The sequence below is a fragment of the Bubalus kerabau genome, chromosome 9 (assembly GCF_029407905.1).
Source record: "Bubalus kerabau isolate K-KA32 ecotype Philippines breed swamp buffalo chromosome 9, PCC_UOA_SB_1v2, whole genome shotgun sequence".
Lineage (NCBI taxonomy): Eukaryota > Metazoa > Chordata > Mammalia > Artiodactyla > Bovidae > Bubalus > Bubalus kerabau.
In genome coordinates this window covers 49,555,498-49,581,764 of record NC_073632.1, presented here as the reverse complement: position 1 = coordinate 49,581,764, position 26,267 = coordinate 49,555,498, and the positions used below count along the sequence as shown (strand labels likewise).

Below are 26,267 nucleotides of genomic sequence, written 5' to 3'. Positions count from 1 at the left end.
AAGAGCTGTACATGACTGAGCGACAGAGCACAAGCACACGCTGTTTATTATCTGAAGTTCTTGCTGACATTTTACTTCCCTGTTTCTCTTTTATTTCCTTTTAAAAAGCAAAATAAATAACAAAATAAGCTTTAAAAGGAAATAGAAAAAGAGTTAATTGTGGTGTGTATTTATTTATATCTTACTTGATTCCAAGAAGTATTTTGTGTGTATGTGTACATACATGTATACACAGACACCCACTTACACACACAAATAGAATTAAATGGACTTAAAAAAATTAGAGCAAAGAGAAAATAGAGAATAGTAAAGTTGAAAGACAGGAAAAGTTAGTATCTATCAGTTCATGTCAGAAACTTCTACAAAGTTCTTAAAATGGAATGATTAAATCAACACTCACTCTCTCTTCAGCCAAAGAGAGGAAAGGATATTTAGTAAGATAGAAGCAAGTTAGTCCTTCAGAAGAAGTGAAGATGGGGCTTACCTGGTAGCTCAGCTGGTAAAGAATCCGCCAGCAATGTAGGAGACCCTGGTTTGATTCCTGGGTCGGGAAGATCCCCTGGAGAAGGGATAGGCTGCCCAGAGAAGAGATAGGCTACCCATGCCAGTATTCTTGGACTTCCCTGGTGGCTCAGATGGTAGAAAATCCGCCTGTAATGTGGGAGACCTGGGTTCGATCCCTGGGTTGGGAAGATCCCCAGGAGGAGGGCATAGCAGTCAACTCCAGTATTCTTGCCTGGAGAATCCCCATGGACAGAAGAGCCTGGCGGGCTACAGTTCACGGTGTCGCAGAGAGTCACTGAGCGACAAAGCACAGCATAGCACTTGGACCTTTCATAGAGGGACATCTGAAAGATGCCAGTGGACGTTTTCCCAGCAACATTCCTGCTAATAGTATAGGTTTGTATTGTGCAGATTCTTATATATAAGCTGGGGGCATAATGACAAATTACAACTCAATGAAACTAGTGCTGTAGAGATTAAAAGAAAGTACAACTAAGCTTTTCTGTTTATTATTTGATTTGATCTAGAGAAATAGTTTTCAATGTTAAGTGGATAGATTAACTTTCAAGCCTTTCATTAATGTTGTATCTTTTTTAAAAATTTGGGGAGTAGATAATTCAAAGTTGTCTTTTTGACAGGAAGATGGAATGAAGAATTCTATTGGTTTTAATCAGTTTCAAGGAGTTGGCCCTTTGTGTAACCAGCAGTACAAGGGGCATATAACCTTGCTCTGTTTCACATTTTAACATCCTTAGAATGTCAAGTTAGCATTTTTCACTGAATATTTCCATGATTTGAAAAGCAGAAGAGTACAAGGAAAAATAACTCGTTGATATCTACGTTTCTTGCTCTGCTTAGGCTTTTCTAATATTCACCTCTAAGAGGATTCAGTTTCTTCCCAATGAATGCTCACAAAGCAAAATAAAGCCTCTTCATTTGTTAGACTTTTTAACACGTTCAAAAGCCATCATTCTCAAATTTAAAACACTTTCTTTGCTATTTTCAAGTTCTTTACAAAGTTACTTTTTAGTGTCCTAAATATTACTTTTTATGCTCCTGAGATGCAAAGGGTAAAGTTAGCACTGATTGACCTTTCATTTCATATTCACATGTGGAACCAGTAGCAAAGGGCATTGAACCTCATATTCATCGTATGGGAGTAATCTTTCACATTCTTCTGGATAGGTCTCAAAGCCAAAGAAATTTATAACACAGACTTTCCTCCCACCAGATGTAGCAAATACTGCCCTCTACTGAGGGATGCTCAGGACGGCTCAATTACATTAACTAGTCTGTCAGCTCCTGTTTTCCATGATTTAGGTAGTATTGTTACTAATCACTTGATTATTATCATATACATTCTTACAAAGTCATTATATTAAAAATAGAAGAGGATAGAAACATTTATCAGTCTTGGCTACATATGTTTATTACCTTCTGTAGTCTATACAATCAGATATCATAGTGTCTGAGGCATTAGCAATAATGTTTAAGTTTCCATTTGTTTTGAACTAGCTAAGGAAATGCCTTCTGCAGTGGGAAATTAGAACAGGTTTTCTTTCAGTTCAGTCGCTCAGTCGTGTCCGACTCTTTGCGACCCCATGAATTGCAGCATGCCAGGCCTCTCTGTCCATCACCAACTCCCAGAGTTCACTCAAACTCACATCCATCGAGTCAGTGATGCCATCCAGCCATCTCATCCTCTGTCATCCCCTTTTCCTCCTGCCCCCAATCCCTCCCAGCATCAGAGTCTTTTCCAATGAGTCAACTCTTCGCATGAGGTGGCCAAAGTACTGGAGTTTCAGCTTTAGCATCATTCCTTCAAAAGAACACCCAGGGTTGATCTCCTTTAGAATGGACTGGTTGGATCTCCTTGCAGTCCAAGGGACTCTCAAGAGTCTTCTCCAACACCACAGCTCAAAAGCATCAATTCTTCGGCGCCCAGCTTTCTTCACAGTCCAACTCTCACATCCATACATGACCACTGGAAAAACCATAGCCTTGACCAGATGGACCTTTGTTGGCAAAGTAATGTCTTATGCTGTCTAGGTTGGTCATAACTTTCCTTCCAAGGAGTAAGCATCTTTTAATTTCATGGCTGCAGTCACTATCTGCAGTGATTTTGGAGCCCAGAAAAATAAAGTCTGACACTGTTTCCACTGTTTCCCCATCTATTTCCCATGAAGTGATGAGACCAGATGCCATGATCTTTGTTTTCTGAATGTTGAGCTTTAAGCCAACTTTTTCATTCTCCTCTTTCATTTTCATCAAGAGGCTTTTTAGTTCCTCTTCACTTTCTGCCATAAGGGTGGTGTCATCTGCTGCATATCTGAGGTTATTGATATTTCTCCTGGCAATCTTGATTCCAGCTTATGCTTCTTTCAGCCCAGCTTTTCTCATAATGTACGCTGCATAGAAGTTAAATAAGCAGGGTGACAATATACAGCCTTGATGTACTCCTTTTCCTGTTTGGAACCAGGCTGTTGTTCCATGTCCAGTTCGAACTGTTGCTTCCTGACCTACATATAGGTTTCTCAAGAGGCAGATCAGGTGGTCTGGTATCCCCATCTCTTGAAGAATTTCCCACAGTTTATTGTGATCCACACAGTCAAAGGCTTTGGCATAGTCAATAAAGCAAAAATAGATGTTTTTCTGGTACTCTCTTGCTTTATCGATGATCCAGCAGATGTTGGCAATTTGATCTCTGGTTCCTCTGCCTTTTCTAAAAATAGCTTGAACATCTGGAAGTTCACGGTTCACGTATTGCTGAAGCCTGGCTTGGACAATTTTGAGCATTACTTTACCAGCGTGTGAGATAAGTGCAATTGTGCAGTAGTTTGAGCATTCTTTGGCATTGCCTTTCTTTGGGATTGGAATGAAAACTGACCTTTTCCAGTCCTGTGGCCACTGCTGAGTTTTTCAAATTTGCTGGCATATTGAGTGCAGCACTTTCACAGCATCATCTTTCAGGATTTGAAATAGTTCAACTGGAATTCCATCACCTCCACTAGCTTTGTTCGTAGTGATGCTTTCTAAGGCCCACTTGACTTCACATTCCAGGATGTCTGGCTCTAGGTCAGTGATCACACCATTGTGATTATCTTGGTCATGAAGATCTTTTTTGTACAGTTCTTCTGTGTATTCTTGCCACCTCTTCTTAATATCTTTTGCTTCTGTTAGGTCCATACCATTTCTGCCCTTTATCGAGCCCATCTTTGCATGAAATGTTCCCTTGGTATCTCTAATTTTCTTGAAGAGATCTCTACTCTTTCCCATTCTGTTGTTTTCCTCTATTTCTTTGCATTGATCGCTGAGGAAGGCTTTCTTATCTCTCCTTGCTTTTCTTAGGAACTCTGCTTTCAGATGTTTTTATCTTTCCTTTTCTCCTTTGCTTTTCATTTCTCTTCTTTTCACAGCTCTTTGTAAGGCCTCCCCAGACAGCCATTTTGCTTTTTTGCATTTCTTTTCCATGGGGATGGTCTTGATCCCTGTCTCCTGTACAATGTCACAAACCTCTGTCCATAGTTCATCAGGCACTCTGTCTACCAGATCTAGTCCCTTAAATCTATTTCTCACTTCTGCTGTATAATCATAAGGGATTTGATTTAGGTCATACTTGAATGATCTAGTGGTTTTCCCTACTTTCTTCAATTTAAGTCTGAATTTGGCAATAAGGAGCTCATGATCTGAGCCACAGTCAGCTCCTGGTCTTGTTTTTACTGACTGTATAGAGCTTCTCCATCTTTGGCTGCAAAGACTATAATCAATCTGATTTTGGTGTTGACCATCTGGTGATGTCCATGTATAGAGTTTTCTCTTGTGTTGTTGGAAGAGGGTGTTTGCTATGACCAGTGTGTTCTCTTGGCAAAAGTCAATTAGCCTTTGCCCTGCTTCATTCTGTCTTCCAAGGCCAAATTTGCCTGTTATTCCAGGTGTTTCTTGACTTTCTACTTTTGTATTCCAGGCCGCTATAATGAAAAGGGCATCTTTTTTGGGTGTTAGTTCTAAAAGGTCTTGTAGGTCTTCATAAACCGTTCAACTTCAGCTTCTTCAGCATTACTGGTTGGGGCATAGACTTGGATTACTGTGATATTGAATGGTTTGCCTTGGAAACGAACAGAGATAATTCTGTTGTTTTTGAGATTGCATCCAAGTACTGCATTTCGGACTCTTTTGTCGACCATGATGGCTACTCCAGTTCTTCTAAGGGATTCCTGCCCGCAGTAGTAGACATAATGGTCATCTGAGTTAAATTCACCCATTCCAGTACATTTCAGTTAGCTGATTCCTAGAATGTCTACGTTCACTCTTGCCATCTCCTGTTTGACCACTTCCAATTTGCCTTGATTCATGGACCTGACATTCCAGGTTCCTATGCAATATTGCTCTTTACAGCATTGGACCTTGCTTCTATCACCCAGTCACATCCACAACTGGGTATTGTTTTTGCTTTGGCTCCATCCCTTCATTCTTTCTGGAGTTATTTCTCCACTGATCTCCAGTAGCATATTGGGCACCTACTGACCTGGGGAGTTCCTCTTTCAGTATCCTATCATTTTGCCTTTTCATACTGTTCATGGGGTTCTCAAGGCAAGAATACTGAAGTGGTTTGCCATTCCCTTCTCCAGTGGACCACATTCTGTCAGACCTCTCCACCATGACCTGCCCATCTTGGGTGACCCCACAGGGCATGGCTTAGTTTCATTGAGTTAGACAAGGCTGTGGTCCATGTGATTAGATTGACTATAGTTTTCTGTGGTTATGGTTTCAGTGTGTCTGCCCTCTGTTGCCTCTCACAACACCTACCGTCTTACTTGGGTTTCTCTTACCTTGGACGTGGGGTGTCTCTTCATGGCTGCTCCAGCAAAGCGCAGCCGCTGCTCCTTACCTTGGACGAGGGATATCTGCTCACCATCGCCCCTCCAGACCTTGAACGTGGAGTAGCTCCTCTAAGGCCCTCCTGCCACCCGCGCAGGCACCGCTCCTTGGACGTGGGGTAGTTCCTCCCGGCCACCGCCTCTGGCCTTGGGCGGGGGATAGCTCCTCTCGGCCGTTCCTGCACCGTCGCAGCCTGGCACTCTCGGCCGCTGCCCCTGACCTTGGACGTGGGGTAGCTCTTCTTAGCTGCCGCCCCTCGGGCATGGGGTCCTCCTGGCTTCTGCCCCTGACCTCGGACGAGGTTAGCATTATTTTAACAAATGACTTTGTTAAATAATTCTAGCAACCATTGGGCTGGTTTTCTTCCCCCTGCCCATATTTTTTTCAGTGTCTGTTGGGTTGTTAATACCTAGGTTAAGCATTTCAAAGAACTAGCTGCTTGTGCAGTTAAAATTTCCTCATTGTTGAGGTACCATTTCACGCCAGTCAGAATGGCTGTGATCCAAAAGTCTACAAGCAATAAATGCTGGAGAGGATGTGGAGAAAAGGGAACCCTCTTACACTGTTGGTGAGAATGCAAACTAGTACAGCCACTATGGAGAACAGTGTGGAGATTCCTTAAAACACTGGAAATAGAACTTCCATACGACCCAGCAATCCCACTGCTAGGCATACACACCAAGGAAACCAGAACTGAAAGAGACACGTGTACCCCAATGTTCATCGCAGCACTGTTTATAATAGCCAGGACATGGAAGCAACCTAGATGTCCATCAGCCAATGAATGGATAAGAAAGCTGTGGTACATATACACAATGGAGTATTACTCAGCCATTAAAAAGAATACATTTGAATCAGTTCTAATGAGGTGGATGAAACTGGAGCCGATTATACAGAGTGAAGTAAGCCAGAAAGAAAAACACCAATACAGTATACTAATGCATATATATGGAATTTAGAAAGATGGTAACAATAGCCCTGTATACGAGACAGCAAAAGAGACACAGATGTATAGAACAGTCTTTTGGACTCTGTGGGAGGGAGGAGGGGGATGACTTGGGAGAATGGCATTGAAACATGTATAATATCATATAAGAAATGAATCGCCAGTCCAGGTTTGATGCAGGATACAGGATGCTTGGGGTTGGTGCACTGGGACGACCCAGAGGGATGGTATGGGGAGGGAGGTGGGAGGGGGGTTCAGGATTGGGAACACGTGTACACCTGTGGCAGATTCATGTTGATGTATGGCAAAACCAATACAATATTGTAAAGTAATTAGCCTCTAATTAAAATAAATAAATTAAAAAAGAAAAAGAAAAAAAAATTTCCTCATTGTTTATCATCTTAAAAGATTAATTACACATGGTTACTTAAAGAACCATGTTAAACTAGATACCGTCCAACCAAAAGCTCCTTAAAGAAACTAACTAGTGAAATATTCACACACACATACATTTGTATACAACATGTTTTTGGAAAGTGTTCTGCTGTCTGTGTTCCGGACATGGAGAATATGAACTTTCTCGTTAGGCTAATAAAAGGCGTTGTTCAGCTCACTTGTTCCCATTTTTCTAGAGTCTGGTTAGAACTGGCTTAAAGCTAAACAAGTTTTGGTAGTCATTATAAACAAAGCCTAGTAATTCAAAGTATTGCCATGGCTTCTTGTAAAATCTAAAGCATAAACCTCTCATTGCCTTCATTCAGAAACTTTAGATACCCTGAAAACTAGCTATAGAGTCTAGCCAGGTTGAATAATCTTATGGTGAGGGTAGATTCTAGGAGATAATTAGCCAGCCAAATTCTGTGAAGGAGGCTGTGAAGACTCATGTACCTCAGACTTAACAACCAAAGAAGCAGTCCTGTTTTGTATAGACTCCAGACTGCTTTCTATCATGCATAGTTAAATTGAAAACTTAAGAATGAAGTACCTGGGCAGGACATTCTAATTCTAGAAATATTTAGGGTCTTTCTGAATGGAAGGCTCTAAACTACACTAACTCATTCATGATGTTAATTTTGTTGGCATGGTCAAATCCAGTTGTCTCATTCCTAAAAGGGTAACTCTTGATGCTTCTCAAATTTTAGATGTCTATTAAACAATTGGACATCTTAGATGCCAACTAATTGCTTAAAAAGTATAGTCTCTATTTACTCAATTCCAGGTGGTTGGTATAATTAATCCATTCCAATAATTCTTACCATCTTATGGAGATTCCTTTGCAGTTTTAATGTATTACCTTGGAGTGGTATTAATTCTTACACTCAGTGGTGCTTATTAACAATAATGATGATGCTAATGATAATGATTTCCTACTTCTTAATGTTCTTCTAATGTTGTATTTTTAACCTATCTCCATAATTTTCATTTTGGTTTTCTATGCTGCAGGCAATAAGTCAAATGTTTTTGATGCCATTTTCGTTGGTATTTTCTACTCTCCATTTGAACTTAGAAGAATTCCTAGAAATAAACCCAGCATAGTGCTTTTCATATTGTAGGCACTCAGCTATGATATGGTTTGTGTTTTGAGAGGTTTTCAGGTCCAGAATCTCCAGAATTAGATACCTCCAGGATTTGGAGCCCTATTAGATATGCAGAGCTAGATGCGTCAAAGTGGGGGGAGGGTGCAATCTGGTCTCTGGTGTGCCATGTTGACTTTTGTTGTTGTTGTTATTGAGTCATTGTTTTTACAAACCCTGTTAAAAATAGGACACTCCCTCCAAAGACTACTACATTAACCATTATTATTTGGCCGTAGAGGGGATAGTGTGTGTGTGTGTGCTCAGTTGCGTCCGACTCTGCAACCCGCTGGACTGCAGCCTGCCAGTCTCCTCTGTCCATGGGATTCTCCAGACAAGAACACTGGAGTGGGTTGCCATTTCCTGCACCAGAGATCTTTCCAACTAAGGGGTCAAACTCATGTCTTCTGCATTACAGGTGGATTCTTTACCACTGAGCCACCCGGGAGGCCCCAGAGGGGTTGGAGAGTTTAACAAAGATCTGGCAGATCTAGGCAGAACTAACCTCCTGCTGTTAAGACTGTATAAATCAAGTAGTAAGACTTTTCCTCAGCACAAAAAGAACATCTTCTGAAGTAGAATGTGTACAAGTTGGCAGTATTTTCTGGAATGGTGAGATATTTCCTGGCTGGATGTTATGGTCTTCATATTAATAAGATTTCTCATATTAAGGTGCCATATCACCAACCTTGAGAAATTATTTGTACACATTTCAGTGCTGTTTTTCTAGTTATTATCTTTATTAGTTTGGTGCACATAGTTGTTTTAACATCAATTATTTTGATATATTTTGTTTGTTTTGAAAAGGACACAGTCATCCAAATACCATTCAAACATTTTTTTTTCCTGTTAAAAGGCACTTCTCTTTTAAGATTTGAGATATTGTCATTTCTGTGTAAACAAAGCAAGGTGCCACACATATTTGTTTAATGAGGAGCCATCAGGGCATCACTACAGGGAATTTATAAAGAGGAGCCTATACAGATAAAGAGTAACCCTTGGGACAGTATTATCTAGACAGCGCTTGAAATAATAATTGTCCTACTTGAGCTGAAATAATGGTGGTGGAACAAGCATTAGCCAGGCAGAGAAAAAAGAAACTCAAGCTGACAGCTCATTCCTGTTGCTGAAGTGGATCAACCGCTCATTGCAGGGCAGACAGCAGCCCAGTTGTAACGCTCATGCCTTTCACATTGGTGTGGCATTGAGAAAATCCTCACTCCACTCTGGTACCCGGGTCAAACCAAAGCAGACAGCTGTTGCGTTTCTCATACAGGAGAAAGAGGATGACAGGCAAGCTCTTTTATTCCTAAAAGTTTGTCAGAAAAGCTATGCTACATACAATCCAGCTGTATGTTCTTGATAATTAAGGAAAACAAATGCTCTTTGCAAACTCATTATATATTTTAAGTTCTTTAAGTTTTCATCAGGTTTCCACAGAAACAAAGAGTTTGAAACAATAGTCGAGAATGCATAAACCATCGAATAAGTGGATTTTAATTGTTCTTGTTTAGAAAATTATTCAGATAACCAGTCACATCAAAGACTATTAAACTTTTTAATTGCTCAGGTAGAAAGATGGAGACTGTCATCATTATCTATCATAAGAAGAATCTTCATTCGGTAATGCTACTTGAATTTAGAGCTAAAATAACATCCTTAAGGATGCTACTAACTAGAGTGCCATTTAGTACTCAAAAATAATCATATGCCTTACTTATTCACAGGACACAATGCATGAATTTATAATACTAATTATGATTTCAAACTGTTTTATGCTATGGTTTACTTATATAGGCAGATCAGTTAATGCAGAACAGAGCTATAAATATTTGCACCTACCATAGGTATCATGTGCATGCAATTTAGTGCTATGTTAGTGAAGTCAGAAGAGTGGAGAAATGTGTCGTCTCTGTATTTTACAGAGCCCTTTTAGGACTTAGTATAATGCCTTGTATTTCTTAAACATTCAGTAAATATAATTTTTTTTCAATTTTATTTATTTATTGTAGTCTGTGCTGGGTCTTTGTTGCTGTGTGGGCTTTTCTCTAGTTGCAGGCAATGGGGTCTACTCTGTAGTGGGCGTGTTCAGGCTTCTCATTGTGGTGGCTTCTCTTGTTGTGGAGCACAGGCTCAATAGTTATGGCGCACAGGTTTAGTTGCTCTGTGGCACGTGGGATTCTCTTGCATCGGGGATCAAACCTGTGTCTCTTGCATTGGCAGGCACCTTCTTTACCACTGAGCCCCCAGGGACACTTTCCATAAATATAATTGATTTTGAAGAATTGGTGACAGTGTATTCATTTATTCAGCAGTCTTGGATTGTGCAAGATTCTGTTCCCTGGTCTTGCAAGGTGCTAGGGACCCTGAGGTGAATAAACAGTACAGTTGACCCTTGAACCATACAGAAATAGGGCTGCCAGCCCTCTACACAGTTGAAGATCCATGTGAAAGTTATAATCAGCTCTCTGTATGCTTTGTTCCTCCACAGCTGAGGTTCTGCACCCTTAGATTCAACCAACCATGGGTCATGTAGCACTTCAGTATTTATTACCAAAAAAAAAAAATCTGTGTTTAAGTGGACCCACATGGCTCAAACTGTATTTTTCACAAATCAACAGTACTAACAGTTTGGGGACTCCAGTCTCATACAGTGCAGTAAGTGGGAGTTGCAACTGCAGAATTGAATAGATTCATGAGTCCTCAAGCTCTTTAATATATGCATTTATGTTGAATATTTTATACATAGGGAAGATGAGTGAAGTGAAAGTAGCTTACTTGTGTCAGACTCTTTGTGACCCCATGCACTGTACAGTCCATGGCATTCTCCAGGCCAGAATACTGCAGTGGGTAGCCTTTCCCTTCTCCAGGGGAATCCTCCCAACCCAGGGATCGAACCCAGGTTTCCCACATTGCAGGTGGATTCTTTACCATCTGAGCCACCAGGGAAGCCCAAGAATACTGGAGTGGGTAGCCTATCCCTTCTCCAGCAGATCTTCCCAACCCAGGAATCGAACTGGGGTCTCCTACATTACAGGTGGATTCTTTACCAACTGAGCTTTCAGGGAAGCCCAGGGAAGATGAAGGGGACTAAATAGCTGAAAAACAAAAACAATGAGTGTATTTTGTTTGGTATTAGTAAAGATCTCAAAAAAGCAGAGACATTACTTTGCCAACAAAGGTCCATCTAGTCAAGACTATCGTTTTTCCAGTAGTCATGTATGGAAGTGAGAGTTGGACTATAAAGAAAGCTGAGCACCAAAGAATTGATGCTTCTGAACTGTGGTGTTGGAGAAGACTCGTGAGAATCCCTTGGGCTGCAAGGAGATCCAACCAGTCCATCCTAAAGGAGATCAGTCCTGGGTGTTCATTGGAAGGACTGATGTTGAAGCTGGAACTCCAGTACTTTGGCCACCTGATGTGAAGAGCTGACTCATTTGAAAAGACCCTGATGCTGGGAAAGATTGAGGGCAGGAGGAGAAGGGGACAACAGAGGATGAGATGGTTGGATGACATCACCAACTCAACGGACGTGGGTTTGGGTAAACTCTGGGAGTTGGTGATGGACAGGGAGGCCTGGCGTGCTGCAGTTCATGGGGTCGCAGAGTCGGACACAACTGAGTGACTGAACTGAACTGAACAAACATTGTTTTGCTATAACAATTCTGTTTTTATGCTTTTTTTGGCTATATTCTCAGACCCTTTAGAAAATACAGAAAAAAACGAAAAAATATAGTAGATCAAAAAAAACCCTCTATCATTCAGACCATTTAGAGATAGCAACTATTAGTGTTTTTTACATACTTATGTAGCCTTTGTCCTACATGTATATTTTGAATACAATTATAATTTTACATTGTCCTGTTTCCACTTAGCTTTTTACCATAAGTGAGTTTCTACATCATAAAATATTTTTCGTAAGCACCATTATTTGTTGGCAACATATTATTCCATTATATTAATGTGCCCTATTGAGCCATTCGTCTTGTTTGTTATACTTGAAAGTTGATTTTTGATTCTCATAGTCATAAATAATCCTTGTGTATAGCTGTTTGTTGAATTTTTGATTATTTCCTGTAGATTGATTGCTAGAAGCAGAATGACAGGGTCAAGTTTATGACTTCTTTAAAGCTCTTAATACAATCCAATGTTTTTTTCCTGACTGATTTAATCATCCAGCAGCAATGGCTATCTCATTATATGCCTTCCAGCATTGAGTAGTATAATTTATTTTTTAAAATAACTTTATTTATTTATTTTTGGTTGCCCTGGGTCTTCATCGCTACGTGCAGCTTTATCTAGCTGTGGCCATCGGGAAGCACTCTTTGCTGTGCTGCTAGGGCTTCTCATTGCGGTGGCTCCTGTTGCGGAGCACCGGCTCCAGGCGCACGGGCTTCAGTGCTTGTGCTGTGCGGGGTCAGTAGTTGTGGCACATGGGCTTAGTTGCTCCACGGGATGTGAAATCTTCGCGGAGCGGGGACTGAAACCATGTCCCCAGGATTGGCAGGTGGATTCTTGTCCACTGTACCACCAGGGGAGTCCCAATGTAATTTATTTTTCTTTGCAAAATTGCTGTATGGAAAATGATACATCATTCTTATTTTGTCTTTCTATGGTTACCATTGAGCTTGACTATATTTTTCGCTTATTAGCTCCTTATGCTTCTTATATATTTTTGTTCCATGAACTATCTATTCAAATTATTTCTTTTTCTAATGGAATGCTCTTAAAATTTTAGTTCTATTGCAATGAGTTCTTGTCCCCCTCCCAATTCCATCCTCATGTCAATTTGTTTTCTCTTTATGGTTTTCTATTTTCATTCAATTGGGTCTTTGTCATCTTGTGATCTGTATAAGGATGCCACATAATTTTATGGCTTTTTTTCTGGTTCTTATATACAGTAAATCATAAGTTTTATTTTTAGAAATAAGTTTTATACTGTACCATAAAAATTCCAAAATTGATTACAAAAATAAATGAGCATAAAATAAATGGCACTCTGTGCTAACATATATTTATCACCTAGGTAAAATCTATCTTTCGCTATAAAAGCTAAGTCATATTTTTTATGCATGTGCTGTACTTGCTAATGACTTCTAAAACATGGGCTTTACTTAGTAAATCTCTCTGTAGCAATCGTAGTATTTCAGTAAATTGCCCTCCAAATTCAGTGACTTAAAAAAAAAAGCATTTACTATCACTCTCTAGTCAGCTAGAAAGTTGGGAGGTGAGATGGGAAGTTATTTTGATCAATTTTGCATTCACTTATGTATCAACACTCAGCCTTGCTGCTCTTGCTTGCTCATCTCTTTGGGGGCCTGGCTGGCTATAGGCAAATGGCTCTCCTTCTGTCCATTCATCCTCTAGCAGGCTAGCTGAGGTGCTGCAACAGGGTGAGTGGAAGCATTTAAAGCCTCTTGAGACCTAAGTTCATAACTGGAAATTTGTCACTTTTGCCTTGTTCTATTGGCTGTGATAAATTAAAGCCCACCCAGATTGAAGAGTTGTGCAGATAGACTCCATGTCTTCAACTAGAACTAGAAAATCACAATATAAAAGATGTGGACAAGAAGGCAAGAATAACTGGAGTCATAACTGTAATCAGACTACCCCACATAGGCATTCTTCATTTCTCCCAAAACATTTTAAATTATCATAATTGTATAGAGACTTTTTTACTTAATGCAGTTGAATGCCCCAGACACCTTTAAATGATGAATGCTAATAAAAAAAGAGGGGGCGAGTGGGCCTGTGGCAACGTTATTATCAGTTTACCAGTCTTAGTGATCAAGATGTCACACATCAAAAATGAAACCATTTGGTGATCTTATGGCACACTAGGCTATATAAGATGATTTGGCAGCATCTATATGTGGTTTGGTGAAAACATTTATTATACTTCTGTATGTTATGTAATCATGAGGGGAAAAATAAATTTATAAAGGTGTTTTAAGTATATCAAATACTGAATTTGAACAAAACTTTCAGATAAAATCTTTTCACATTTGTAGTGAGAAAAGTTACCTCCATGAACGTAACTTTTAAAGAAATGTGTTTTGGCTGTTCTGGGTCTTGATTACTCTCTAGTTGCGGTACACAGGCTTTTCATTGAGGTGATCTCTCTTGTTGCGGAGCACAGGCTCTAGGGCATGTGGGCTTCAGTAGTTGTGGCGTGTAGGCTCAGTGGTTGTGGCATGCTGGCTTAGTTGCCCCATGGCATGTGGAATCTTCCTGGATCAGGAATGGAACCCATGTCTCCTGCATTGGCAGGTGGATTCTTAACCATTGGACCACCAGGGAAGTCCCATGAATGTAACTTTTTAAGAATCAGATTTGATGTTGGAAATGGCTAAATGCAGTTCCTGATTTAAAAAATTTTAGTGATAATCTGAAGAAAATTTGAAGAGAAATTTTTGATAGTTAACATCTTATGTGAATAAGAATCCTTGTTCACACACGAAGTGTTGGGAAGTCTTCCACTTCCAATAATGGTGGGCTCTTTGTCAGTAATTTGCACCAGCTTTATGGTTAGGGCAATGAAGGGAAGCTGGATGAATCAAGTATCAGATTAGGCTAACTGCAGAAAGAGATAACCCCCAGTCTCAGAGGCTTAACAGATAACCCCCAGTCTCAGAGGCTTAACAAATAAGCACGTGTTTCTTGCTCATCTCACAATCCAGTGTAAGTTGGCCAGGAAACTGCTCCAGGTGGTCCCTCATGGATCCAGGCTTCATCCCTATTGTACGTCCACCCTTCTTTAAGTCCTCAGCGGCCTCTCTCTTCAACCAGTGTTTGAGTAAAGAAAGTGAGGAGTCTGTATGGGAGTTTTTATGGGCCAGATCTAGAAGTGATTCATATCACTTTCTGTTACATTCCACTGGCCTGAGCCTGATTGTGCGGCCCCCACCTAAATGCAAGAGAGGCTGGGAAATGTAATCTAGCTGTGCACTCAGGAAAGCGAAGAAAACATAGATATTGGTGAGCACTAGTAATCTTCTTTTAAAAGTTCTGAGCTTGCTTTTGGCAGCCTCACTGGGTTATTGAGACAAAGGGCAGAGACTAGGGCCAGCCAAAGATGGGAACCTACTAAGCTCCTCCCCACTGTGGTTGGAGCCCTGAAGGATTGTACTCTAGGAATAAATGTGAGCTTGAACTAAACCAGATCTCTGTGGACTTCAGTCAAACTTTATGTGAACTGAGTAGCTGAGAATACTTCAGGTCTTGAACTTGAAATTTTTTCTTTGAGTGTTTTATTAAAGATATAATCCAGTACGCAAAGATAACCAAACATATGAGGAGACAAGACAGTAAAATTAAAACATAAGATATTGGAATTATGAGTTCATATTTTCAACAACTAAGCTTACATATTCAAGGAGATTTAAAAAGAAAGCTAGGCTTTGGAAGTTTAAATGTAGGTATTTAGGAATTATAAACAGAGAGAGATCAGCTTTGAAAAAGAAGCAGTATAATTTCCAGAACTGTAAAGTATGTAACCAAAATTAAGAACTTCGTGGATAGAGATTAAGAGCAGATAAAACACAGCTCATGAGAAACAGAGGAAATTATCCAAAATGAATCATGAAGAAGTGTAAAGAAAGGAAAATACAACAGAAAGGATAAAAGAAATGGAGACGATGTAATGTAACTTGGGTTCATTTAGAATAGCAGAAGGAGGAGAGAGAGAAAGAGAAGATGGAAGAGGTAATACACACATGCAGAGGGACTGGATATTGTCTGACAATTACGGGAAAAAGAAACACTGACAACGTGGTAATCAAAATTGCTCAAATTAAGATAAGGTATCAATGGGAGCATATCAACCTGCCTGTGACTTGCATTTTGACATTGCTTGGCCTTTGATTATGGGGACTTTGGTACTCGGCCATGAGGGCTAAATGTGACCTATTTGGAAATGGTGCCATTTGCCCCATCCCCTCCCTCCCCTCTTGTCTCCCTGGTGTAAAGAATCATTAGCTGAATGTTAACTGTTTACCTGAAGTCAGATTTTATCCCAAATATCAAATCCATCTTCCTTTTGTCAAACTTTAAAGAAGAACATACACATTCAGCTTATTTATTTTTTTAAATGTCCCTGAAAAAATCCTGCATCTGTGGATTAAGAAAATTTTGAAAGAATAAATAAAAAGAAAAATTAGAGATAAAAAGAGAAATGTCCATGACAAAACTAATATAATGATCTCACACAGATGAGGCATAAATGATAAGATGCCCACTATAAAAATGATCTCCAAAAAAGCATTATTGTTTTGCTATTCAAAAAATCCAAGAAGTATAACAAACAAATTAATCTTTCATTCCACTATCCAAGGATGACCAGTGTTTACATTATGATCTATATCTTTTCTAGAATGTTCCTAAATGTATATTCTATGGTATACAACAAAGGCTTACCTTGGGAGTGAGGAATTTGGGCCAACTAAGAAAAGGTGGGGTTTTTTGGTAGGTGTTTCAATTTCTTTGGTGACTAAATGGGTATAAAAGAAGGAGTAAGCCTGCTCCCCAGGCTATGTTGTATTTTATTCATATATTCACTCAATGCATTCAACAAATATTAAGCACTTCCTATGTGACATGTACTGGATTAGAGGGCCTGCATTTTGTGGGCCTGGGGCTTTCCCCCACATTGAATGCTCATGGTATTACCTTCACAAGACACGTGGGAGGGAGAGGGCCCAAGACAGACGCTGTGTCTGTCATCTAGGGATGACTTCATGGAGGGCTGAGGTGCCAAGGAGGGCAGATATTTTAGTGGACCAGAGACAGTGAGAGGGAGAGGGAATGGCTGTTGCTTGTAAGTGCAAAAGCAGAGGCAGACTGGATTGTCGAACTGTTCACTTGCCTGGCTTTGTGAGCTGAGGAAAAGGTTATTTAATAGTTAGTAAGAGAATAGTGCTTAGTCACTCAGTTGTGTCCAACTCCTTGCGACCCCATGAACTGTAGCCCACCAGGCTCCTCTGTCCATGGGAATTCTCCAGGCAAGAATACTGGAGTGGGTTTCCATGCCCTCCTCCAGGGGATCTTCCCAACCCAGGGATTGAACCCAGGTCTCCCACATTGCAGTTTGAGCTTCCCTGGTGGCTCAGAGGGTAAAGTGTCTCCTTGCAATACGGGAGACCTGGATTCAATCCCTGGGTCAGGAAGATCCCCTGGAGAAGGAAATGGCAACTCACTCCAGTACTCTTGTCTGGAAAATCCCACGGACAGAGAAGCCTGGTAGGCTACAATCCATGGGGTCACAAAGAGTCGGACACGACTGAGCGACTTCACTCACTCCCTCATTGCAGGTTGATTCTTTACTGTCTGAGCCACCAGGGAAGCTAATAAAAGAATAGGTACTATTTATTAGGTGTCTATTGTATGCCAACAGCATACAGTGCATAAATCATTTTACTTACTACTCATATGGGGGCTTCCCAGGTGGCGCTAGTGGTTAAGAATCTGCCTGCCAATGCAGAGGACGTAGGAAGACTCCAGTTTGATCCCTGGCTCAAGAAGATCCCCAGGAGGAAGAAATGGCAACCCACTCCAGTATTCTTGCCAGGAGAATTCCATGGAGAGTGGAGCCTGGCAGGCTACAGTCCATGGGGTCATAAAGAGTCAGACATGATCGAGTGTCTGAGTGTAATACTTCTCATGTGAACTCTGCAAATTAATATTTAACTAACATTTATTGATCAGCCACTATTGTTGTAAGATTTTATATGCAATCAATACATCACATCCTTGGGACAAATCTATGAGACAGGTTATGATCCCCCTTTTACAGATGAGGAAACAGACATTGATGAAGACTCTTTCAAGGTCACACATAGACCTGACAGACCATAATTCCAAAGTTTCTATGGTATTTTCATTCACAGCTACTTAAGTAATGAAAAATAATGTTTCTCATTAATAAGAAACCCCTATCTCTCCCCAAATTCAATGCTAGGGATCTTTGTTGAGTGTTATTTCTTAGACACTTCAATATTGAAGCTGGAATAAGAAAACACACTCTTTTAAATACCTATTAAAAAAAAAAGAAAAACCTTTATATTTTAAATTAATTTTAACCTTTCTGGAGCTGATTTCTTTGGGGAAAAGACATCCTTCTTTGATTAGTACATTTCATTCTTCTTTTTCATGATTTTAAAGAAAAGTGATATTTCTCAATAGCCTAAATTGAAATTTCTTTTGCAACGAATAAGCTCTCCTTTATTTAAAGTCTATTTGTGACTGTGGTTAAGTAATACATAACATAAAATATACTGTTTTAATCATTTTTTAAAAGTATACAGATCAGTGGCATTAATTATACTCATGTTGTGTAAACATCACAACACTCCATCTCTAGAACCTTTGCATCACCCTAAACTAAAATTCTGTACCCATTAAACAATAACTCCCCACCCCTCAATGACCATTGTTCTTAAAGGAGATAGATAACTGTGTTAAGCTTAATTTTCTTTATATGAATGAGCACATAATTATCTTAGGGATATGAAGGAAAGGGATATTTGCCAGCCTAATGGCAAATGCAAAGCCTACTGACAAAGGTATATAATTTGTAAAAATAGCTGAGTGGGCAGAATTCTGCTTTTTCAGCTGCCCTAGGCACTTCAGTGCACTTCTGATAATGATTTTCCTTGGGCATGTAGTTATACTGATAGAAATCATATCCATGCATAAAGAGTGAGCTTAATTATATATAACTGCATACCTAAAATGAGGCTGTACATTTTTTTTTTACATATACTTTCTGATTTACAAAAGATGAGACACTAAATTCTTTTTTTTTTAATTTTATTTTATTTAACTTTACAATATTGTATTGGTTTTGCCATATATCAAAATGAATCTGCCACAGGTATACATGTGTTCCCCATCCTGAACCCTCCTCCCTCCTCCCTCCCCATACCGTCCCTCTGGGTTGTCCCAGTGCACCAGCCCCAAGCATCCAGTATAGTGCATCGAACCTGGACTGGCGACTCATTTCATATATGATATTATACATATTTCAATGCCATTCTCCCAAATCATCCCACCCTCTCCCTCTCCCACGGAGTCCACAAGACTGTTGTATACATCAGGAGACACTAAATTCTGACTGATCCCCAAGAAGTAGTGTGCGTCACCCTCAGAACACGAGTGTCATATTGTAGAGGTCTCCTTTTTCTGCAAAGACACTGTATCTTGCCTTCCCCCTCGCCCCTCCGGGAATTGTTTTCATTATATGGGATTTCACAATCTCATCTGATTTCTGCTGTGACTGTGAGGACAGGAAAATGCACAAAGGCTGATTTAGGGTTTTGGATATAATCAGGGGTAGTGAGCAAAGCAAGAGTGAGTTGAGTGGTAATGTCTATTCCACGTGCTGTATTAAACGCTTTACATGTATTATTTTGTTTAAGCCTCACAACTCTGTGAGATAGGAATCAATTCCCATTTTACAGATGGGAAAACTAAGGAACAGGAAGATGAGGTTACTTGCCAAAGACACACCACTAATAAATGACAGACTGAGGATTCAAACTCAGGCTGTGTAGAGCTCTTGTTCCGAGCTGCTCTGTTAACACACCCTCCTGGCCCACATCAGCCTTGACAGCAGCGTTAAACCACCCACACGTGCAAGCCCTTGTGTGGCTGAGGTGAGTGGGGAGTCTCAGCTAAGATCAGAGACTGGGTCTAGAGATAGAGGCTGTCCAGCCAGCGCAGGGAAATGGGGAAACACAGGGTCATCTCTGGCCCCACTTGTTACCTGGTTGTTGGAGGAGAGGAGAGAAGGGGCGTCTCTAAGCAGGTTTCAAGGCGTCAGCTGTTCCTTGTGCCCACTCTCTGGTGTTGTGCCCCTGGGCTCGTAGTTGCTGCGCATCCTTCTTAGAGCTGCTTTTCTGAGGGAACCACCTCCCCAAGGCCTCCCTCTCCAGTTTACTCTTACCACCCCACACCTGCAGGAAAAATTTTCTGAGTATAGTTGATTTCAGCTAGTTGTTAGGAGAGTGGCAGGTGTAAAGGGTGGACTCTAAGGTGAGGATGACTCCCCCTCCTTGCAATTCCCTGATTCTCCCAGAAACATAGTTGTATCTACATTTCTGAAAGCAGAAGTTTTAATGCAAATGACCACCCAAACGAGGGAGACATTCTTTTTTTGTTTTTTAATTATTTATTTATTTAGTTTATTTATTTTTGGCTATACTTGGTCTTTATTGCTGCCAGGGCTTTTCTCTAGTTGTGGCGAGTGGGGCGACTCTCTAGTTGCTGTGCACGGGCTTCTCATTGCGATGGCTTCTCTTGTTGTGGAGCACAGGCTCTAGGGCACATGGACTTCTGCAGCTGTAGCTCGCAGGCTCTAGGACACAGGCTCAATAGTTGTGGCACACGGGCTTAGTTGCTTCGTGGTACGTGCGATCTTCTTGGATCAGGGATTAAGCCTGTGTCTCCTGCATTGGCAGGTAGATTCTTTACCACTGAGCCACCAGGGAAGTCCAAGGGAGACATTCTTAAACAGAGAGGAGTATTGATAAATTCTGCCAGAAGTTGAAGAGGCTTAGCTATCTGGGTCCCAGGGATCAGTTGTTGGGATCTGAGAGCTTCCAGAGGGACCTGAGCGCAGCTCCTGGACTTTGAGTCTCTCTGCATTCTCTCACGGCCAGAAACTTTCTCCTGACCCCTGCTCATGGCTCCTGTTCACAGGGTACAGCCATTCACACCCAACTTAAAAGGAGAAGTGACTCTCCTGCGAGTGTTTCTGACCCCAGAGAATGTGTGGATTGTGTTCATAACGGTCGTGAATTTACCTTCATGTTTCAGGAATAAACACGTTACACCTGTGGGCAGCACCTTTGTGATGGTTCTGTGGATCCCGAGGGTTGCGTCCTCCTTGTGTGGGGAGGTAACAGGTGCACCAAGCTATGCTCGAGGGCTCGCTCTACTTTTGTAGAAAACCCTCTGGTATTGCCTACAAAGGTTAGCAGTGTTTACTACATTGTATTTCAGTAATTGTACCTCAAATTAAACAAAAAAATATTGTCTGATGCTTTTGTATCCTGGAGCATAGTCTTTATTTCAAAGTGGTGACATAATATTCAGCTGCTGTGATAAGACAGCTGCGTTTGCCAGTAGTGACAGTTTGCGGTTGAGTCATAGGAAGCATTCATTTGGACATGTTTAAAGTCATTTCATCAGAGAAGGTTATGGCACCCCACTCCAGTACTCTTGCCTGGAAAATCCCATGGATGGAGGAGCCTGGTGGGCTGCAGTCCATGGGGTTGCTAAGAGTCGGACACGACTGAGCGACTTCAGTTTCACCTTTCACTTTCATGCATTGGAGAAGGAAATGGCAACTCATTCTAGTGTTCTTGCCTGGAGAATTCCAGGGACGGGGGAGCCTGATGGGCTGCCGTCTATGGGGTCGCACAGAGTTGGAGACGACTGAAGTGACTTAGCAGCAAAGTCATGTCATAGAAATAAAACAATGAAGACCAGATTTAGGATGTGGGCCTACAGGATGCCAGCTGAGATGGCTGGAATTGTTCTTCATGGCCCACCATGTGCTCGTCTTCTCTCTTCCCTTCTGTTTATATCCCTATTAAGTAGGGTGTACACTGTCCTCAGCCTGCTCTGAAAACACCACTGTGTTTGGTAAAGTTACCTCAAAGCTATACCTAGATCACACCGTGATGAGAAAAAGAGATATTTTCAACCAGAATTGACTTATTTCAATTTTCTGTTCTGTATTTCATTTTAATTATAGCCACTTGGAGCCAGTGACTATTTGGAACTGTCAAAGAATTTTGATACAGTATTTTTACGAAACATTCCACAATTTACCCTGGCAAAGAGGACCCAAGCTCGGAGATTCATAACTCTCATTGATAACTTTTATGATTTCAAGGTAAGGATGTGGTGCATTTTCTCAGAACTGAACATTCTGGACCGTGGAGCAAGATTGTTTGGGCTGGAATCCTGGTCTACCACTTACGTTACTTCTCTGTGCCTCAGTTTTGTCACATACAAATCGAAGATACTATTCTGAAGTAGTATTTACTTCAGAGAATTATCGTGAGGACAGAAGAAACTAATCCAGGTAAATCTTTTAGAACAGCACTTGGTACACGCCGGTGCTGCACAAGCACTGTTGGTGGTGGCGGTAATGGTGATCATACTGTGTTAATACCCCATCACAAGACGCTGCTATGTGCCCAATCCCATCATCCGCCTGTGTATCATGTGCTCTGTCTGTGAGGATGCACAGCACAGTGCCTTACCTAGATAGAGTGCTCAGTAAACATTGGTCGTGTGAATCAGTTGTTGGACTGGTGAAATAATGGATGAACAAAATGAATGAATGAATGATTAAAGGGCCATTCTCAGTATTAGAGTTTTCTCTCCCTCGGACTTGGAAACCCCAGTAACTATCATTGTCCCTAAACAAGCAAGAAAAACCCAGTTGTTTTATTACCAGCATGGGTCGCCGAGCCTTTGTCCATTCATCAGAGGCATTATTGCCTAGTGGTTAAGGAGTGGACCCTGGGACCAAGCTGACTGCCTTGAAGACCAACTTAGCTTGAATTGCCTTCTTTAGAAAAAGGGGATAAGAATGGTATTTACCTCATGAGATTGTTGCGAGGAGGGAATGAGCAGGTAAAACACTTAGAGCGCTGTGCGGCACACGGTGAGCTTTCAGTGGGGGTGAGCCACTAGCGTCACCGCCTCAACGGGCGTTCATTTGAGCCAGCTCCAGGAGACAGTAAAGGACAGGGCAGCCTGGCGTGCTGCAGTCCATGGGGTCGGAAAGAGCTGGACATGACTGAACAACAACACCAACGAGCCACTGATAATAATATATACCTGTAAATCTACTTACAGTAAAGTTAAAGTACCGCTTCAAGTTAAGAGTGAAATATTGTTTTACCGTTAGATACAGTTTTCCCTCCTTATTCCTTGCACTGAAATAGAACAGTGATTCTAAAATTGAAGGGACCTTGAGGGGAGGAGAAAGTACCAGAATCTGCTGGGAGGGAGAGGTGAGATTCTTAATGTTTCCTTTATTCATTCATTCAGCAATCTTCACACCAAGCACAGTGCTAATTCAGTGACAAGCAAAGCCAGGCATGCTGCCTGCCTTCATGGAGCTGATAGTCAGGTGTTGAAGAGACACTGATTAAATGTATGCAGAACTGAGTGTAAATGTTCTGAGAACTGAGTGTGGGATGTTCTCTTGGAGAGAGAGGGGACTTGGTGCTGTGAGGGTCCAGCAGGACTGTAGACTGATCTTTGTATGGGAACTGGGGCCAGGCTGAGGAAGTCCTTCTGACGACCAGCTGCACCAGGATCATCTGAGCTCCTTAAGATCCAGATTCCTGAACTCACCCCAACCCCACACCAGCAGATGAAGACCAGGGACGGGGCCTGGAGCCTGCTGGTTCATCAGCTCCTCAGGTGCGGCTCGTAAACACTGAGCTGTGATGGCTGGGGTCCACGTGCAGAGTGGGGAGTTGGCAGCACAGGCCCTGTGATGGGCCTGAGCATGAAAGGCAACGTACCTTAGTGAGTGCCATCAGAATCTGCTGCCTGCTCTCAGGGGGCCCTGTGAGCAGGAAGCTGAGAACACCAGGGCTGGGGATCAAGGTCTGTTATTTGTCTCCTTCTGGATTACTCATCAAGAGACTCTGCTCTGAAATAATCATGTGGGGTCTGGAATACATTGCCCAGAGGTAGCAGTCTGTTTTCAGAGGGCAATGCTTCAAGAAGAAAGTGGGAGGGGTGCACTGGTAGGTGGCTCTTAGAGGGGCAGATTGATAAACTCTTATTTTTGAAAGCTTATGATCCCTACCCCTCAGTCCCCTGCCCTCCCCGATCCTACCTCCCCACACTGTTTCACTTCTTCATTAGACAAAAAGATTTTTCTGGCAATATGATGGAATGTCAGAACTACTCTCCTAACATTTGCTTTAACTAAAGCACACATTTAAAGTTTATACTCTTTTCAAAACGTAGCCGAAATTCTTATTTCAGAAATTGGAAGCATTAAACAGACATTGTTTTAGAATGCATTTGTAGAAATCTGTGAAATAAGGACATTTCCATCTAAGTAATGAAAAAAGTGTCATTTGTGGTTAAAATAATTTATAAGAGGAGGTAGAAGGTCATTTGTATATGGAAGAACTAGTCCCAAACATCAATACATTGTTTTAAAATACTGATAGCGCGTGTGTTCTCAGTCATGTCTGACTCTTTGCAGCCTCCTGGACTGTAGCCCACCAGGCTCCTATGTCCATGGATATCAGCACATTTACTTAAATAATGATTTTAAAAGGATGGCTGTGAATCCTGAAAACAAATTCAGATCTCCTGAAACATCAGGAAGAGTATGTTTTAAACTAGTAGACATAAAATTTATTAACTTGTGAAAGCAGTTTCTGGTGTGTGATTACACATGGATATTCACTCAAACACTTATGTAATCAAGAAATATTCATGCCAAGCTTAGTGTTTTTCAAGGATGTCTGGCTGGATGCTGGTATAAATGCAGGTTCTGGTAACTCGGGGTGTAATTAGAGGAGCGGTGCACAGGACTTAGCTGTCACATGTGCAGCAAGAGGGTAACGGTGCATCAGGAGAGCATCTCGGATGCGCACAGAGATGGGCTTCACACAGTCAAGTGAAGATGTCAACCTCAGAGGTAATGGAAAAGCCACTGGACTTAGAACTGGAAGAGATCAGGACTGGTATCGAGCTGAGGCTCTCTAGGCCTGGAGCGGCCCATAAAACCTTTGTTCCCTCCTTCAGAAGGCGATGTAAGCTGCGGGGGAATGTTTGTAAAGTGCTGTGCAGTTTAAAAATAGCACTTTAAAGAGACTATTAGAAAAAGTATGAAAATGGTCAAAAGGTTTTCCTAAAAAAAGTATTTTGTTTCAAAAATACATTTGGAAACATCTGTGATCCCAGGCTATCTGACTATAGGTTATGTGGTGTGTGTATCTACATTTTAGAGATATTCCAGAAATAGAGAAAAAAAAAAGCTTCCCAAATATTGAAATCCACTTTAAAGAAATGCTATATTCACTTATTTATGCAAGATTTTTTTTTTCATTAATGAAGAAGATATAGTGTAGATGGGTCCTGCCAGTTTTGAAATTTTGACAGCCACATTTTGCTTATGCTCTTTTTGTGGACTTTAAAACATGGAGATTAATAAAAATTTTAGTAGCTTTACAGTAACTTTTGGATATTTAGGTAAAATCTCTAATTAGAAAAATAGATTAATGAAACAGGAAAAAATGTGATAGATTGAAGCTTTTAAAATATTTTTTTTTCCAAAATAAAGATAGGACTTGGAGAAAATGTGTAGAAGGAGAAATGAAGTTAAGACTGTTACTTAGGTTGAAAGAGAGAAGTTCAAGGCATTGTTCTTTATGCATTCTGTAAGCTCGTAAAAGTGTATTTTCACCAAGTACCAATTTTGCTACATATATTTAGAACCATTTAAAAGCAAAAATCTTAAGCTCCCTGTTATAAAAGATTTTTTTATTTTATGAGAAATTTGTTTTTGCCTTCAATTTGTTAAAGGTAAGGAGTAACACCATTTGCTCGTTTTCTGTGTTTCAGGTGCGCATAATTTGCTCTGCATCAGCTCCTATATCAAGCTTATTTTTGTATGATCATCATGACAGTGAGTTGGAGCAAAGCAGAATACTGATGGATGATTTGGGGCTGAGCCAGGTAGGTGATATTAACATAATCTCTTTTTATTATAAAACAACTTAATTGTTTTGGTTTGATGCATGGCTATGTTTTAAAGAACGAATGCAGTATGTATTTAACCACTGATTTGCCGCTTTCTTCTAAAGCCAGTATAGCAGACATATCCTCAACATCAGTAAATATAGAGAATTATAGCCTTAGAATGGAAGGAATCTTTGTGGTAAAAGCGAAGACCAGGGAGGTGGACTAAGGGGCTTGCAGTTACACCACTGACCAATGGCAGGCCAGAGCTGGCCGCCAGGCACCCGTGTCTGGTTCTGGACTCCCTCAGCCACGCCATGCTGCCTTTTCTGGATATCCTCCTTCACATCTGCTGGATCTGTAGAGCATATGCTACAGTATCCAATCATGTGGACTGGCTGTTCTAGGACTTTGTGCCTGACAAGTCCCTTTGCTTAAAAAGAAATCCATGATTCACCTCCTAACCCCATTCTGTAGACATTTGTGGAGCACCTTGGAAGAAAAGTTATGACCAGCCTAGATATCATTTTGAAAAGCAGAGACATTACTTTGCCAACAAAGGTCCATCTAGTCAAGGCTATGGTTTTTCCAGTGGTCATGTATGGATGTGAAAGTTGGACTGGGAAGAAAGCTGA

The 26,267-nt window shown here is 41.0% G+C and overlaps 1 protein-coding gene across 1 annotated transcript in view; it reads left to right on the top strand.

Annotated features, from left to right (window-relative positions):
* Positions 1 to 26,267, top strand: part of AFG1L (AFG1 like ATPase) — a 194,573-nt gene that overhangs the window by 165,989 nt on the left and 2,317 nt on the right. Inside the window, exons 11-12 of the mRNA XM_055535271.1 lie at positions 21,659 to 21,799; positions 25,516 to 25,629. Coding sequence (XP_055391246.1) covers positions 21,659 to 21,799; positions 25,516 to 25,629 — 255 coding nt within the window. The remainder of the gene's footprint in view (positions 1 to 21,658; positions 21,800 to 25,515; positions 25,630 to 26,267) is intronic.